This window comes from Entelurus aequoreus, linkage group LG27 (genome assembly GCF_033978785.1).
Source record: "Entelurus aequoreus isolate RoL-2023_Sb linkage group LG27, RoL_Eaeq_v1.1, whole genome shotgun sequence".
Classification (NCBI taxonomy): Eukaryota; Metazoa; Chordata; class Actinopteri; order Syngnathiformes; family Syngnathidae; genus Entelurus; species Entelurus aequoreus.
Window position 1 is genome coordinate 27,706,031 of NC_084757.1, and position 16,415 is coordinate 27,722,445.

General features: G+C 39.5%; 1 protein-coding gene across 1 annotated transcript in view; it reads right to left on the reverse strand.

The window, feature by feature from the left end:
- Positions 1 to 550: 550 nt before the first annotated feature.
- The window catches only part of faf1 (Fas (TNFRSF6) associated factor 1), a 223,865-nt gene continuing 208,000 nt past the window's right edge, over positions 551 to 16,415 (reverse strand). The window contains exon 19 of the mRNA XM_062038546.1: positions 551 to 1,133. Coding sequence (XP_061894530.1) covers positions 1,050 to 1,133 — 84 coding nt within the window. The 3' untranslated portion in view covers positions 551 to 1,049. The remainder of the gene's footprint in view (positions 1,134 to 16,415) is intronic.

Sequence of the window (16,415 nt, forward strand, 5' to 3'; positions counted from 1 at the left end):
CTGAGGGTTCTTTGCTCTTCTTTCTTTCTCCATGCTCAGTGTGGTACACACAACACAAAGGTGGAGTCTACTTTTCTCCATTTAGACCAAAGTTGTTGTCAATAAGTTCCTTATTTTTCTATATTCGTGTTGTGGAGCAGACTAGCTCGCACAAGCACGAGTGCTAAAATCCTCTGCTGTAGCGCATAGTAGCGTTATTGTTCTGTCAATATGCTCGTAATAGAAGCATGTTGCAGTCAAAGGGGGCTTTGCCTGAAAGGGGACTTTGGCACGTAAATCAGACCACACACAAAACAGCGCATTCTGAAGAGAAAGTCAGAAAGCGTCTCAAAGATGGTCTGTAAAACAAAATCTATGCACAATTTTGACCAAAGCACAACCATTAATTGTTATGTCTACTACAAAGAAGTGTTTTGCATATAGAAAAAATATAATATGAACTCTTCGATCTAGATTTTTGAGTTTAGAGTTGGAGGAACGGTGAAAGTAAGATGAGTGGAAAATGGATTTGGGGGCAAAAGGGTGTTAATACAGGCAGACATGAGACACCTTGTCTCTTGTAGCTGGCTTTTATTGAATCTTTCAAACGCAAAAACCATGTAGTAGCAAAGTAAAAGCAGCCCTGGTTTTGGTAACGTGGCGGTACATATTTTTCCTGTGACAAGGTCTGTTTAGTCGGAATCTCCGTGCCGTCACTGTGTTGTGTGTTTTAAGTGATGACAGATCAAGTAGAACAAAAGACAGCTATAGGTTAGGGAGTTGTTGGGTTTGTTTAGTAGAAGGTTGGGGGGCTTGGCTGTGTGCTTGTTGTGATACTGTCTTTGCTCCTCTGTGCAAAATGTGTACACAAAGGTTAGGTGTACAGCGACCAGGAGAAAGTAGAGTAGCTTACTTTACACTTTAGTGTCACTGCATGTGCATGCCAGTGTGTTACAGGTCTGAGAGGGTCTGGAGTCTTTGCGTGTGTGTGTGTGTGTATGTGCGAGAACTGTAGAGGCCCAGATGGATTTGGACCCATGCTGTGTTCGACCAGTTCATCAGCCACTTTACTACTCTTTGGCCTCCAAGAAAAGAGTCTCCTGTGGAAACAACTTGGCCTCCAGTAGAGTTGATCCTGGATCCAACTGGGTGATCTTTGGGGAAGACAAGAGGGAAACAGTGTTAAGTATCATCACACATTTTACAACAAAAGAAAAAATAAATGCGCCTTGACACTGCTCATCTCTGCTCCACTTGGTTTGGAACTAAATCGTACCAGAAAAAACTGTAAATAACACATGGGTTAAAAAGAGACAGAGACACAGTGGAGAAGACTGAAACTCTGTACGAGGCTGTTGGCCAAAGATACACATTTTATTCAATAGGGAAACTCAAGCAGCAAAAAAAACAGAGCTCTGTAGCAAAGTAGAGACTGTAGAGCACAATTTTGCAGCATTCAAAGCAACGGTCGATCGATCAAGCAATGAATCTTAATAGCTTTTGTTTTATGGCGAGTCCAAGAGTGTCAAATATTTCACATAGTATCTTATCTAAAACTGTACTGTCTAAAGTGAAATTGGTTTGGAACACCTTTAGTTTTATTTCCATTTATAAGATTTATATAGAGTACCAAACAACGTTTTGGATTCATTGCATGGTGGAAGAACTTGAGAGCCCAAACTTCCTCCCAATCTAAAACACATTTGCACAACATTTAAGTTTGCTTTGGTAGAGTAAGCGTTGGTACTGTGTGTGTTCCCATTGTTAAGATTTGTAAATTTACCACTTGTTTGGCACTTCTGAACTGTGAAATAAGACTTGAGAGCCAACTTCATCGAACACCTTTTTTTCCCTCACAATTTCACTTTAGTACAGTACACTTTCCCCCCAAGAAAATCAAAGTAAGATCAACAACAAAAGTTTAAAAAGTGTTTTGGATGGAGTTGAGGTCAGGCCTCTCAAGTCTGTTTACAGTCCAAAAGTGCTGAAAAAGTGTTACATTTAAAATATTGTTGGTCACGAGCTAACTTGTTGCACTTTGTGGTGGTAGCGGGCCAGCGGCCTTGCCTCGCCGCACAAAAAGTCAAAGACAAGAGGACTCACCACCTCTTTTCATTCTGTTATGGCACAAACGTGTGCAGCTTCTGAAACCGATGAAAAGCTCTTGAAGCCCGTAAACATGCATGTACATGGTCGTTATCAACTTACCGACTTCATTTTTATTTATCGTTCTTCTAATGAAATTATCAAATATTGGCCCAGTCCTACAAACAGCATGTATATTAAAACATTGATGGAGGGGTTTGGTTGCTTTTTAGTGCGCTTTACAGGCGGGATATATTAAATCCCTATTTACCTGCATTGTTAACCACTTATTGCTAGCCTTTGTGATTCAGAATGCATACATGAAAATAAATACACGCGTATTCTTGTCCCACATAGGGATTAATTCAACTAATTCCTTGTTTTATTTTGTTAAATACATTTGTTTGAGCAAATCAAAGTACACAACTCAATAGTACACAATAATTAAATAAAAGTAAAAACGTATACTACTCATTAAAATCCTTTAAGTCCTCATTCCTATTCCCTGAATGTGTGAACATGAACAAAAACGACAAAAACAACAAATATCTTGAGAAAAAAAGTATTGATCACTGAATGATCATATACTGATATTACCGATCAACACTACCGATTTGTCTTCTTCTTGCCTGTATGCTCAACAGCAAAAAGAGCAGCAAAAGAGCAGCTGTTACATTATGCTCTCTCTAGACTCTTACGGACATACGTTAATTTAATTTTGTTAATTACTGCTTACTTTCTGCAGTTCTTAAAGTTTACTATGCTTATTTCTTGTATTGTTTTAAACTAGTTTAGCAGCTAGCTTGGTGACTACCTTGCCTGCTTCCTGGTTGCTCTTCATCTGTATGTAACAGTGAGTAATTGTAAGAAATGTAGTTTATTTGCCGCACTGGAGGATTATTGACTTGTTGCTGTAGCCCCCTCTGTGGCAGCCATTTTTTCCGGTCGGCAGACTGAGCATCGAAAATAAGAATTGACGCTTAAAAATTTGGATGGTTCGGGGGAAAATCGTAAGAAAAAGGAACGTAAGACCTGGTTCCTATCTATCCTCGATGCCCAACTGTGAGTGAGACAGGTATTTCTATTTAAGGAAAGACCTTTGTAAATTTTGTATGCCTTAGAACGACTAATTTCCCCAATGGGAAAAGGTAACAGGAACGTAGCATAAACATGTTTTCTGTGCTCACAGGCTTTTGTCCAAAAGCAGAGTAATAATGCAGCACCACCCACCACGGAGCTGATTGAGTTTGCTGACATGAAGAGAGTCTGACCAATGTTTTTTTTTAAACAATCATACTCTCCCTGACACCCTCGCGGGCCTCTTCACTTGTGTAAGCTAATCACTTGAGGGGTAGTGTTACATCGGGTAAATCGAACACCTGGGTTGAATGGGCTGTGTGGCAGTGACGTGACAATGAGAAGTGTCGAGGGCTTATCTGATGACTGCTTTGTCAGGCCCTCTGATTAGGGCTTCTATTCTAACCACACGGTGGGATAATTGAGCGATTCCCTCTACCTGCTCTAAGTGGTCGAAGGGTAAACCCAGCATGTTGTGAGGTCAACCCCTGTACATGTAAAGAGACAGGTTGGAGATGGACCATTGTAGGGAATGAAACATGAATTCTGATCATGAATGAAACATGAATTCTGACATAACTGAGTTACACCTTCACTGAAGTATTGTGGTGTGGTACAATTGAAAACAGTATGCATGTTTGGAGAAGTGGCACTTGGCTGAGGCACAACTTAAGGCATCTTTACATGAAGCTGTCATTTACAACTTTAATTAAAGGGGCTTACAGTTAAATTTTTTACACCAAAAAATACCTCAACAAGAACATATGCAGGGAGCTTGTTCACTTACACAAAGGCAGTCCCAGAGAACAACTAACAATTTTTAAACACCTTTTCTTACCTATTGGTACCTGTTTTTGTGTATTTGAGTTGAGTTTGAGTTTATTTCGAACATGCATACAATTACAACACATCACAATTCCCAGTTTCTCTTTTCAACATGTTCGAAAAGGAGTAGGAAGAGGCAGAGCTTATTTAATTCTTACCCTTTTCCATTACATAGCAATTTCTAACACTTTTAAGCACTGAATGTATTCACAATATACTCCATAAATACTGACGACACATATCCAACTCCTTTCGACACTTGAATGAGCAGGAAAATTAGCCGGACTCAAATTGAATGTCAAAAAGACCAAAGTGATGAACATCGGTGGAACAAGTAAGCACACGATAACAATAGATGGAGGGGCACTGGAGGTGATGGACCATTTCAATTACCTCAGATCCACAAAATCATCAGATGGAAAGTGCAAAAATTATATAATTGCAAGAATTGGAATGACAAAGCAGAAACTGGTACAGCTGAATAACATCTGGTAAAACCGATCCATCACTACAGCATTGAAATAAAAAATCCTCAAGACAGTGATATGACCAGTAATGCTATATGAATGTGAAGGATGGACCATAAGAAACAACAAAGAGAAAAGAATAAACGCCGCAGAGATGTGATGTTATAGGGGAATTTTGAGGATCAGCTGGACGGACAAGAGAAGTAACAGTAGTATATTGCAACAGTTAAATACAAACCCTGTACTACTAAACAGGGTAAAATCAAAAAAACTGAAATATGTTGGACATGCGATTAGGCAACAAAACTGTAACATCATGAAGAACATTGCACATGATAAAATTGAAGGTGGAAGAAAACGAGGGAGACCAACAATGTCATACATTAATAATATCACCAAGTGGACACAGTTTTCCTTGAAAGAGGTCTTTAGTGTGTGCAAGGTGCGTGACAAATGGCGTAAAATATCTGGACAAGTTCCTGGCAGCTACCATCATTCCTGATGATGCTGAAATAAGAAGATACTCCATAAATACTAACAATAAAAAATAAATAAGGAAATAATAATGAATTAAGTTGTATTTCATATTGAGAGATGACTTAGATTATCAGTAAGTTCAGAATGTCTATAATGGTTCTTCTATGTAGTTTGTAAAAACTTTTAAGTTTGAACAGTTTCTTAAATTGGATCATATTAGTACACTGTTTGAGTTCTTTACTTAATCCATTACATAATTTAATTCCCCATACATTTATACTAAAGGTTTTAAGTGGTGTAAGGGCATACAAATGTTTACATTTTTTCTCTAAAGGTATATTTCTCCTGTTTTGTTGAGAGCAATTGTTCTACGTTCTTGGAAAATTTGTTTTCAATGAATTATAAATATTAAATAAATATTACTTTTAATTGATCTTTTTTGTAACACGGTTAGTGACTGAAGCGTACTTCTGTAGTTATTTCTCCATATTTCTGCACAATACCTCAGATATGGTAACACGAGCGAGCAGTAAAGCATATGAAGTGATTTTTGGTCTAGTACATACCTTGCCACCTTATGTTGTATATTTATTATATGAGATTTCCAGTTCATTTTGTCAACAATTATTACACCTAGACATTTGATTTAATTTAGTCTTTCAATTTCTATTCCGTCTATTTGTATTTGTGTTTGACTTTCTCTTCTAACGTTAAGGAATAACATTATTTTAGTTATACTGAGGTTTAAGGATAGCCTGTTTTGGTCAAACCATCTCTTTAATGTGTCCATTTCTTCTGTTATTATTTGTATTAGCTTCTGTGTGTTCTCTGCCAAACAAAAACACTGTTGTATCGTCCGCGAATAATACAAACTTTAATTATTTTGTAATTTTATCAATGTCAAGATTGAACAATTTTGGTCCTAGTATTGATCCCTGGGGTACGCCACATTGTATTCTAATCTTACTCTTTCCATGTCTGCTTTGTGATCTAATTGTAATTTTTTGTCATCAACAATTTTTTTTTTAGCATCAAGTCTTGCTTCCTGTCGTGTCCTGTGTCCAACATCAAATCTAGCTTCCCCTTGTGTCCTGTGTCCAGAGAATCATTTGATTCAGATGACACCGAAGCTTTCAGAATTTGAGTTTTTCTTTTAGATTGTGACATCGCAGCAGCTAGCTGCCGTTTGTAAAAGCTCTCGAACGGCAGTTGCTTTTTTAGCGACTTGCAGCACTTTTAACTTGTTTATCTCAACAATTACGTACCTTGCGCCGTTCAGCGATCAACTTGAGGTGTCAGCCTGTCAACTTATATCCCTCTGTGTCGTCGAAAGCACTTTAAAACAGCTTCATACTCTCGCCGTAGCTTCTGGTTGCTAGGCAACCGCTTTGAATTGCGGTGGGGGTCGTTGGCTTGAGGCTAACGGCTCTTCCAACTCGCCTTATTTCAGCGGATCAATGCCTCTCACCGGACCAAAATCCGTTTGAAGATGCCAGATATCTCTCCTGTGGCTGTGATCACAAATCAGTGGTAAAACATCTTCACATTTATCAAAAACCACGCTAGCATAGCCATTTTCCTTGCGTCTTCTCCTATTGACAGGAAGTGACGTTCAAGGGATCTGCATAATTTCCAAAAATTTGAAGTAAGGCATGGCAGAGATATTTATAAAACAATCTTCTCCTCCTTCATACTTTCTCCAAACGAGCCATTTGGAATTTGCCCCAATTGTAATGTTTTCCCTAAGTGGTCAGCGGAAATCTCCATGTATGGTAGAAATTTACCCGAAGTGCTTTGCGCAAGTCTGCCATTGTTGTCCGACTGACTCGTACATGCACATGCATCCTCCACTGTTGCCATTTCTAATACAAATTAGCGTATAGTCAAACATATATCTGTCAGTAGACTCACTACGGAAGTACTGAAAATACAACATGGATGGCGGGGAGAAGACGCTGTCGAAGTGGAGTCACGGAGATAAGACCGCCCATAAAATGCAGCATCCTAAAACGACAGCCAGAAAACAGCTTGAAAACGATCCGTAACATCTAGTCTATGGACAATTCTGACAAAAGAACCACCATTACAGTTATGTAGACAAGAGGTTCTTAATCTTTTTGACCATTGGGACCAACCCTTCCACTACATTGGGGTCTGGGGCCCCTTCAAATATTGCCACTGAATTGAATACTCTTATAAATATTCAATAATTATATCTAACCTACTTATTAGTTTACCAGGAAAAATCTAAGTTTTTACGATAGTGTTTACGATAATTATTGTTAAGGCTTATGTCAAGCTGATTACAAAAATAATGACCAATCAAATACCAAGCAAAGAAGAGACTCATAAAACTGGTGAAAAATAAATGTACATACAAAAAATATTACATTCTATCTAAATTAATAATAAATATTACTAACTTCTATATTTCTTAAATAAACTGTCAATACAATTTAAGTGAAAATTGTATTGACAATTTAAGGCATAATTAAGGCATATTTTTTTGTGCTTAAGAAACTTCTCTATAACTTTAGTTCCAGACTTTTCTGTTTGTTTGAGATCGTCATTACTGCTACAAGTGGTGTAAAAGTGGATACAACGGAGCACCGCTGCGGCCCATACGGACCACAGCTGAGAAAGTTATTTTATTGCAGCGATATTGCAAGATTAGATCACAAGAGATTGCGGCCCAACAATGGGCCGCAGTCGATGGTTAAGAAACACTGATGTAGACTACATTTATAACACTATAAATGTAGAAAAACTAATCATAATATGTCCCCTATAGGACTAAGCGTTCATTGTTTTTAAAATCATTGATTTTATGTCATTATTCGTATAATGTTAAAATGTTACTGAAATATGCCTATAAAGTAGAACAAATATGTCACGATGGTAACCGTTTAATACTGGAATGGATTATTTCAATAATTTCAATGGAAAAAAAAAAATGGTTCAAGGATTACAAATAAATGTTTAATCTTTACCAAGCATAGAACAGGGAAAAATGAAGCCAAGTAAATTATATTGAGGTGAGGAAGACAGAAACATCAGATAACCCTTCACATCTCCCAAGGGTGTTTGGAAATGTCACACCATCGTGCACAGCGGCGCTCTTTGACTCTCCTCATCTTTCATCTCCCTGCCCTTATTTCAACGTGCCATTTAGACACTTGACATCTCTGCAGGGGTCCCGGTGCGGCAGGGAGGGCTGCCACACCAACCTTGTGCCCCTCAACTTGCCAACTAGCTCAGAGCACTGCGGGGAGCAAGTAGAGTGACGATGGCTGTGTGTGTGTACCCACTTGCTGCAATCACATTTCACTCCAATTGTGGGCGAAAGCACCAACTAGGCCACTGGGTTCTTTTTTCTCACCTCAGGAGTGCGGCGTTGCAAATGGCTTCCATGCTAATGAGCATGACAGGCTGTTGTGACACCAAAGCATCAGGTAGGAGTAAATGAGGCTTTGGGGTGGAGCATGTGTGTGAGTGACTATGGACAATATAGAACTGTGTGTGTGTTCGCTGCAAATTTGGATGAGTTTGCCATGTTGCAGGGAGCGGCAACAAGGGGAAAGTGCTGTGTCTGACTCTAAAGAGGAAAGTAGGGAAACAAGATGCCACACTGACACAGGAGACGGACGCCATCGGTGATTGTTTACATTGTTATCCAATTAACAGACCATAAGCATGGAGGCATCTGTCAACAAACAAAGCTGTTGTTTTTTTTTTCTCTGCCGCTCAGTGTAAGCCATATTCTTTCCTCTTGTGTCGCCACAGCCCCTCCGGCTGCCGTTTGTTCCTTGACCTGGCGTCAATAGTTTTCAACAAATTCAACTGAATACATCACCCAAACAAAGGGGTGTCGCCCCGTTATAACTTCGATATGATACCTTGAGTATTGACCGATATTTATGTAGTGCTTTTAAAAGGCATTTAATGACACTTATGTAACTGTGATTAAAGTATTGATCATAATATTAAGCAACACAACATTTTTAAGGCGCCATTCCTAGTTCTATGATTATCATCTTATGTTTATCCATTTGTGGTGGCAACATAAAAAAGGCAAAGACAAAGTACTTGCGGAGTTGATCGTAAATCAATCAAATGACCTTCAAGTTTTGATTGATTTACTTTTCCAGAAAACTCAAAACAACATACTGTACTTATACAACTTTGGAGGTGCCACTGTATATGAATGTATAATAACTTATAACAAATCAATTAAATTGTCATCAAATTAACAATTGACTTTAAACTATACTGTAAAGTTTATAATAAATACAATCATTGGCACACCGCTCTGCATAACAGCAAAAAACTGAAAATAAACACAGGCCCTTGATATGTCCGTTTCCTACATAATTAAACGTGCAGCTGGAATAATGTGATTTTAAGAGGCCATTAACAGCTAGTAACAACTAGCATGTTAATGAAAACCATTTTTAAACTGGTGTTGTCAAGTATTTGGCCAATTACAAAATCAATGGGAGACCACGGTCTACTGCTGGAAGCATTGACACACTCAGCACTAGGCCGAGAAAAATAAAAGAAGAGTAGAGTTTAGGAACCTCAAAAGTGGACGGGGGAAAAATTTAAACATGCAGGAATTGAATAGAACAATCAAGATAGAGAAATGTTTACATTAAAATGTATGCAATTAATAAGCTTAATAGGAATGGAAGTGAGAGACGGACTGTATTTGAGACGGTAAAGATTGAGCACACTGAGACAGACGGAGAGAAAGGATTTGGAGGCGGGTGAGCAGGGTAAGCACGGTCAAAGTTAAAATGCAAAGACAATTTTTAATAAGATGTGATCTGGGAGATACTGGCCGCAAACATTTAGATTTTTGACAAGGAAGTGTGTTCAATTGTCATATATAACTTATTTTGAAAGTACTAGCAAAGGAAGCCACTTTGGATGAATGAGACAACTTGGAAAATAAACTGGCTGAATGTTCCACTGAAATGTTTATACAATATAAAAAAAAGCGGAACCACACAACAGATGTAAAACCCATTTCCTTGTAGTGCACAGCTTCTTTTGCGCTGCTGTTTATTTTTTCAGCATCTCAGGTTTTGTATGAGAAGTGCGTTGGAAGACAGATTAGCAGAGGGTGAAAGTGTACAGTATCACACCGAGAAAAAAATATATAAATGTTTGACAGTGTTTGGCTGTCTGAGGAAAAATGGACAGACAGAGCTGAAGTCTAAACATGTTCACTCTTAAATGAACATGGTAACAGCAGGAAAACTATTCAATGGTGAGATGAGAAATGAAACATTAGGCACATACACACGCCCCTTCTACAAACTTGCAGGCAGCCGTAAAAAGGGTTAGTTCCCTGAGCACGGCTAAGCTCCGTACAAATGATGCCAGTGTAAGGCCTGCTGTAGTGCCGACGAGATAAGCCACAGGAACCAAATGCTGACGAGGAGTCCAAAAAACGGAAGATGGGATGGGCACTGATTGGTGCAGCTTTAGGAAGGTGGCTAAAGAAAAAAATAAACATTTATTTTTCTATGATGATTTACACCTAAATGTACAATTATCTTACAAAAAAAGATCAGACAAAAAAAATGGTTAAACTCCTAAATACTCGTATGCACTCTGCCAATAAGCTTACACATCAAAACATTCTTTAAGGATTTATTCTATACACCACAATTTGAATTTCTCTAATTTGACTAAAAAAGGGAAGAAAATATAAATATCACTAAATCAAAAACAGTCGTTGATTGTGTGTGGATAAACATTTTATTTTATTGGGACATCTGCTAATGCCACTGCGAAGAGACAAATTGAATGTACTGTGTTAATGTCAGCCTGACATCATCTCAAGAAACCAATTCATTAAGTACACATGGACTCCCATATCAAAAGCATAAGACATTAAATATGTTATTAGATGTATTACTAAAGGTGCAAATGCATGGACTATTAACTAAGGAAAACAAGTCAGTCGAGATGAACTTAGCTTTAATATTTATTTCAATTACTTAGTTTTTTGTCCTGAAACTTATTTTTCTTTTACAATATTAACATTCAATGTGACATTCAATTAGTTTTTTTGTTTTTAGGATCAGTAAGCTATAATCAGTGAAGTATGGTGAGGTTTAACGTCTGGTAGGGTACTGGCTTATTTTTTAAACTTTAAATTATTGAACTCACAGGTTGCTTATTATGAGGATAACAGGAGTCAAATTTTATATATTTTTTTAAATAAAACTGAAAACCTTTAAAATAGGGCTGGGCGATATTTCGAATATACTCGATATATTGTGGGTTTGTCTCTGTGCGATATAGAAAATGACTATATTGTGAGTATTCGAGTATAATTTCTCAGTTGTTTTTAGCTGCGGGCATTACACTTCAGGCTTTTCTCACTCTTCCTGTCTCTCCCTCTCACAGAGTGATAAAACAAGCGCACCTTGTTACATACGTCACATACTGTCGCGCGTGCAACATCATACGCTCTCGCGGAGCAGAGAGGAAGCAGCATGGGTAAAGTTAGCAGTGGCAGGTGATTAGCAGAGCGGTGCGAGTGGTAATACGAGAGAGAGAAAGATGCAAATCTGGTAACAAATGGAGGAAGAATTAATTCCCAAGAAAAACAGCAGTGGTTTAGCTTCAAGCAGGAAGATGTTGAACAGACAACCGTAATATGTCAAGTATGCGGCAAAAGCGTTGCTACAAAAAGTAGCAGCACTACTAATTTGTAGCATCATTTGAAAAGTCACCCGCTAGAGAATGAGGGTGCTTGAAACTCTGCATGTCAACATCACCGTATGAAAAAAATAGTCAAAAACAGGAGATAATGTCTGCAGCGAAGGACATACAGTACATACAATTTGATTTCCTATTATGCAGCTAATTTTTATTTGACAGTTTTTTAAATATCTTGTGTGACATCATGCCCAAAAGTGCACATTATTTGTTTTAAAATATTGCAGTGGCGTTCTGTACAAAAAGTGCACTTTAATTTAGTGTTGTTGTGATATGTCATCTTGGTGACATCATGCACAAAAGTGCACTAATAGCTTGTTTTAAAATGTCTCTGACAATCTTGCACTTTCAGTTTTGAAATTACATGAATGTTTGTGCCACTGCTTAATAACTGTTTAATAAATAGTTTTGGTAAATTGACTTAGTTGTGATTTCCCTCTCTGCATGAAAGTTTAAAATTAGCATATATTAATGCAGTATGAACAGGAATGTTTTAATGTAGACACATATAATCATCATACTGGTGTGATTATATGCATCAAGTGTTAATTCAAGGCTAAGGCAAAATATCAAGATATATATCATGTATCGTGACATGGCCTAAAAATATTGAAATATTAATAAAAGGCCATAACAACTACAGAGTCTAGTGATGATGATGGGCAACGTATCTAACGGGGAATAATTTACTGGTATAGAGTTGAATGCGGGGGGTCGCTGGAGCCTATCTCAGCTGATAGGCATCCAGGTGGAGCCTATCAGCTGGAGCCCCGAAAGGGACAAGCGGTAGAAAATGGATGGATGGATGGAGTTCAGCGAAGGCTAATTGAGGAAAGTTGTGAAATAAAGACAGAGGTGGACTAGAGTTGCAGGATATGCATAATAAGTTGCGATAGACACAATAAAAAATTGGCATGCATTAGAAATGTTTATTATATTGATAATGCACAACCCATCTTTCAGGAAGGCAAGAGAGGGTTGAGGGGACCTGGCTGTACTATTGCTAGATCTCACAAATGCATAATCCCGCGTAGGATGGTTCCCACATAAAATGGTTGATGTGGCACATGATGTTCCCCAGAAAGTGAAACATCATCTTGCAATATTACAGCAAGTTCAGACAGAGTTTCTGCATTCCGATTGGCAAGGATTAAAAGTGGGCATAATCATCGGCTGCACTATCACTGTGACCTTGTTTGCGTTGGCAATGGACATGCTTGTCAAGTCGGCAGGACCCTCGCGCTGCGGCCCGGTCAGCAAGACGGGCACAAGACGACCACCTATATGGATGATCTCACAGTTACAACAACTGCTGTGCCAGCAGCCAGGTAGATCCTCGTGGGGTCAGTTCTCTGACGACCTTCTGGTCATGTCTTGAGCTTCAAACCCATTAATATTAGCTACTTTGTCCTAAAGAAAGGTAATGTCACAGACAGATTCCGAGTCAGGCTTGGAGAAGACCAGATCAAATCATCTTGGTCTCTGGCACCACAGAGCAATTGCTCTTAATGGAGCTTTCAATGGCTAGAGAGGACAGGATAGGGAGAGGAAGAGGGCAAAATATCTGGTGGAAGACTGCCGCAGAAACGGGTGGAAGACCAGCTGTAAAGGTAGGCTGTCTGGGATTTGCCGAATTCCCTTAGCAAGGCCTACAGAACCCTGGGCATCACAGGTCAAGGTGGGAGGAAAGCCATCCAGTCAGACATGGGGGCAGCAGAGAAGGCATCAAGATGGCTTTGGTTGAAACGAGGATAAAAGTGGGGGCCATAAGTCACTTGGAAACAGACCGAGCAGAGCTTGAATGACTCCAGTCTGGTCATCTGTTCGATGTCGCTGCTCCATCGATACCCGCTTTGCAGATGTCCTTGTAGCGGAAGGTGGGATATCCTATGAGCCGTGTTTGTGCAGTGAATCCGCAATACAAAATGTCCCTTGAATACGACCATCATCCATTCTGCACACGTGGCCTAACCAGTGCGACCACCTCTGGCTGAGGAAGGTCAACTTTGTTTGTGACGCGAGCATACCAAGTGGTGCCTGGGGGGGGCACCGCATGTGGAATATATTCAGTTTGCATTCTTGTCTAGAGTAAAATGTCCAGACCAGAAAGTACTCAAGACACAGTGAGTGATAAGTCATTGAAATGCCTCTTTGGTGTGGGCAGTGAGGGCCGCATCGTCTGCAACGAGCATCTGTGACAAGGATTCTGAGCACCTTCGTCTTTCCTCTGAGGCGGGCCAGGTTAAAGAGGTTCCTGTCACTGCTGGTGTCAAGAAATGTGCAGTCTTCACACTGTGGAGAGACCTAACCCAGGAGGATGGAGAAGAACACACCCAATAGTGTCAGGGCCACGACGCACCTTTGCTTCACATTGCTCTTGATTCAAAAGGAATCCAAGGATTTTCCATCATATTGGATGGTGTCAGCCATGTCATAATGGAAGGATGTGATCATACTTAGGGGCATGGGTGGGGGACAGCCAATCCTGTAGAGAAAGTGGAAGAGGCTGGTTCGGCTGACTAAGTCGAATGCCTCAGTCAGGCCGATGAAGCCAAGAAACAAAGAGTGTCTCTGTTTACGACACTTCTCCTGTAACACTCATTCGGCGAGTAATCAAGAGCCTGTTAAGGATGACTGTGGTTGCCCTTGTTTTTGAGTGTTGAGAAGTGCGGAACACTTGGCTGTAGTCAGGCTCCATCTCCTCAATCTGCAACTGGAATCAGTCGTCGTTTTTTCTCACTATTTCCAAAAAGGCAGCTTCAGCTTCATATCATTCCACCGTGCAGTGGAACTGACAATTGGGCAGTGCTTTGGTTAAATGAACGCGTTGTTCTGGCATTGATGCTCTGGTGGAGTTTATGCGAGGGCGGCGTTTTTGCTTGGAGAAATTGATATTTTTGGGTCAGAGACGCAGCATGCTGCTGACCAGGGATTGGTCAGTGTCGCAGTCAGCACTGTGGTAAATTTGAGTGACAAGCACATGTTTGAGTAGGGGTCTCTTGGTTATGATGAAGTCCAGCTGGTGCCAGTGTTGGGTCCTGGGGTGCCTACAGGACCACAGAAAGTCCTTAAAGGAGAAGAATGTGTTGGTGATGCCATCATGGTAAGAGCAGAGCTCAAGCATCTGCTGCGTGTTCTCATTGTGATTACCAATCCCAGTTTGGAGAGGTATCTGAGCCCACCCAGGCATTGAAGCCTACGAGTAGAAAAAGGTTTTCTTTCCGGGAGATTTATCTTATTTGAGCCTCAAGCTCTTCGTAGAATGCATCTTTAGCCTTAGCTGTAGAGCAAAGTGTGGGGGCATAGGCGCTAAATCAAGGGTGATGGGTCAAATGCAGAGAATAATTTCGCCACACCTAGTGTGTGTGTGACTATCATTTGTACTTTAACTTAAAGATGTGGAGACGTTGACATGAGGCTGTAGTCTCGCGAGAGCATACGTGACGCGGGAAAAACAATCAAGCGGATCACAACCTGTCAAAGAATTCTGATTAATTCAAACATCTGTCAAAATTAAATCAAGGCACAAATAAGCAAATAAAATATTAAAATCTGGAGGCACTCGAAGACTATATTGAAGAGTGCTTCGATCGTCTCGTTATGGGAAAGCCCTCAAAGACGTCAAACCAAGCCAATATTTGTAAATAAATAAAGAAAAAAAGTTATACACCAGGGGTGCCCGCACTTTTTCAGCAGGCAAGCTACTTTTCAAATGACCAAGTCAAGGTGTCCACGTTCCGCCCGAATAAAACCGGGAATAGGCTCCACCCCCCTCCCACCGCCACGACCCCAAAAGGGACAAGCGGTAGACCAGGGGTCACCAATCTTTTTGAAACCAAGAGCTACTTCTTGGGTACTGATTAATGCGAAGGGCTACCAGTTTGATACACACTTAAATAAATTGCCAGAAATAGCCAATTTGCTCAATTTACCTTTAACTCTATGTTATTATTAATAATTAATGATATTTACCTTTGTGGAAACACTGATCATCTTAATGATTTCTCACAATAAATATATATAGAAACAGATAAATATCAATATGCAACACTTTATTTTTATATTTTCTCTAAGTGCACATTTTTCAAATTGAACATTTTCAAATTATCACTTCTAAGACAGTCTTGTGAAATCACAATATCCCATTTTAACTAGCTAGCCACTAACATTTTTTAACAAATCATGAATTACTTTGCACCATGTTTGTACAAATAATAACTCATGTAAAATACAAAAGTAAACTCTCAAATTTTTAAATCATGTCACACTTTGAACTGGACACCAAATCTGTTATCTGTTTCTTTGTCAGTTAGTGGGAAGCCTGGCATTGCATGCTGTTAACTAGTGTGTTGTACTCTGGTGTGTAACTTGACACTGCAACTCTGAGTGAGTCTTGCAGATGTGCATCAGTGAGGCGTGTTCTGTGTTTGTTCTTGATGAAGTTCATGTCAGAAAAGGCTGATTCACAAAGATAAGATGTTTCCTCATTGTTTGCGGAACCTTCTTAATCTTTTGGACATATTTTCACAGCAATCTGGCCTTAAGCTTAATTATGATAAATGTAAAATGTTAAGGATCGGAAATCTAAAGGGAACGTCCTTTCGAATGGAATGCAAAGTGCCTGTTTTGTGGACAGATGGACCAGTTAACATACTTGGTGTTGTCCCAGAGAATCTGGAAGATCTAGGCTGCGTAAATTATGATAATCGACTAAGAAAGCTGGACAAAATTATGCAATTATAGAAAGGGAAATCCTTAACCTTGTATGGT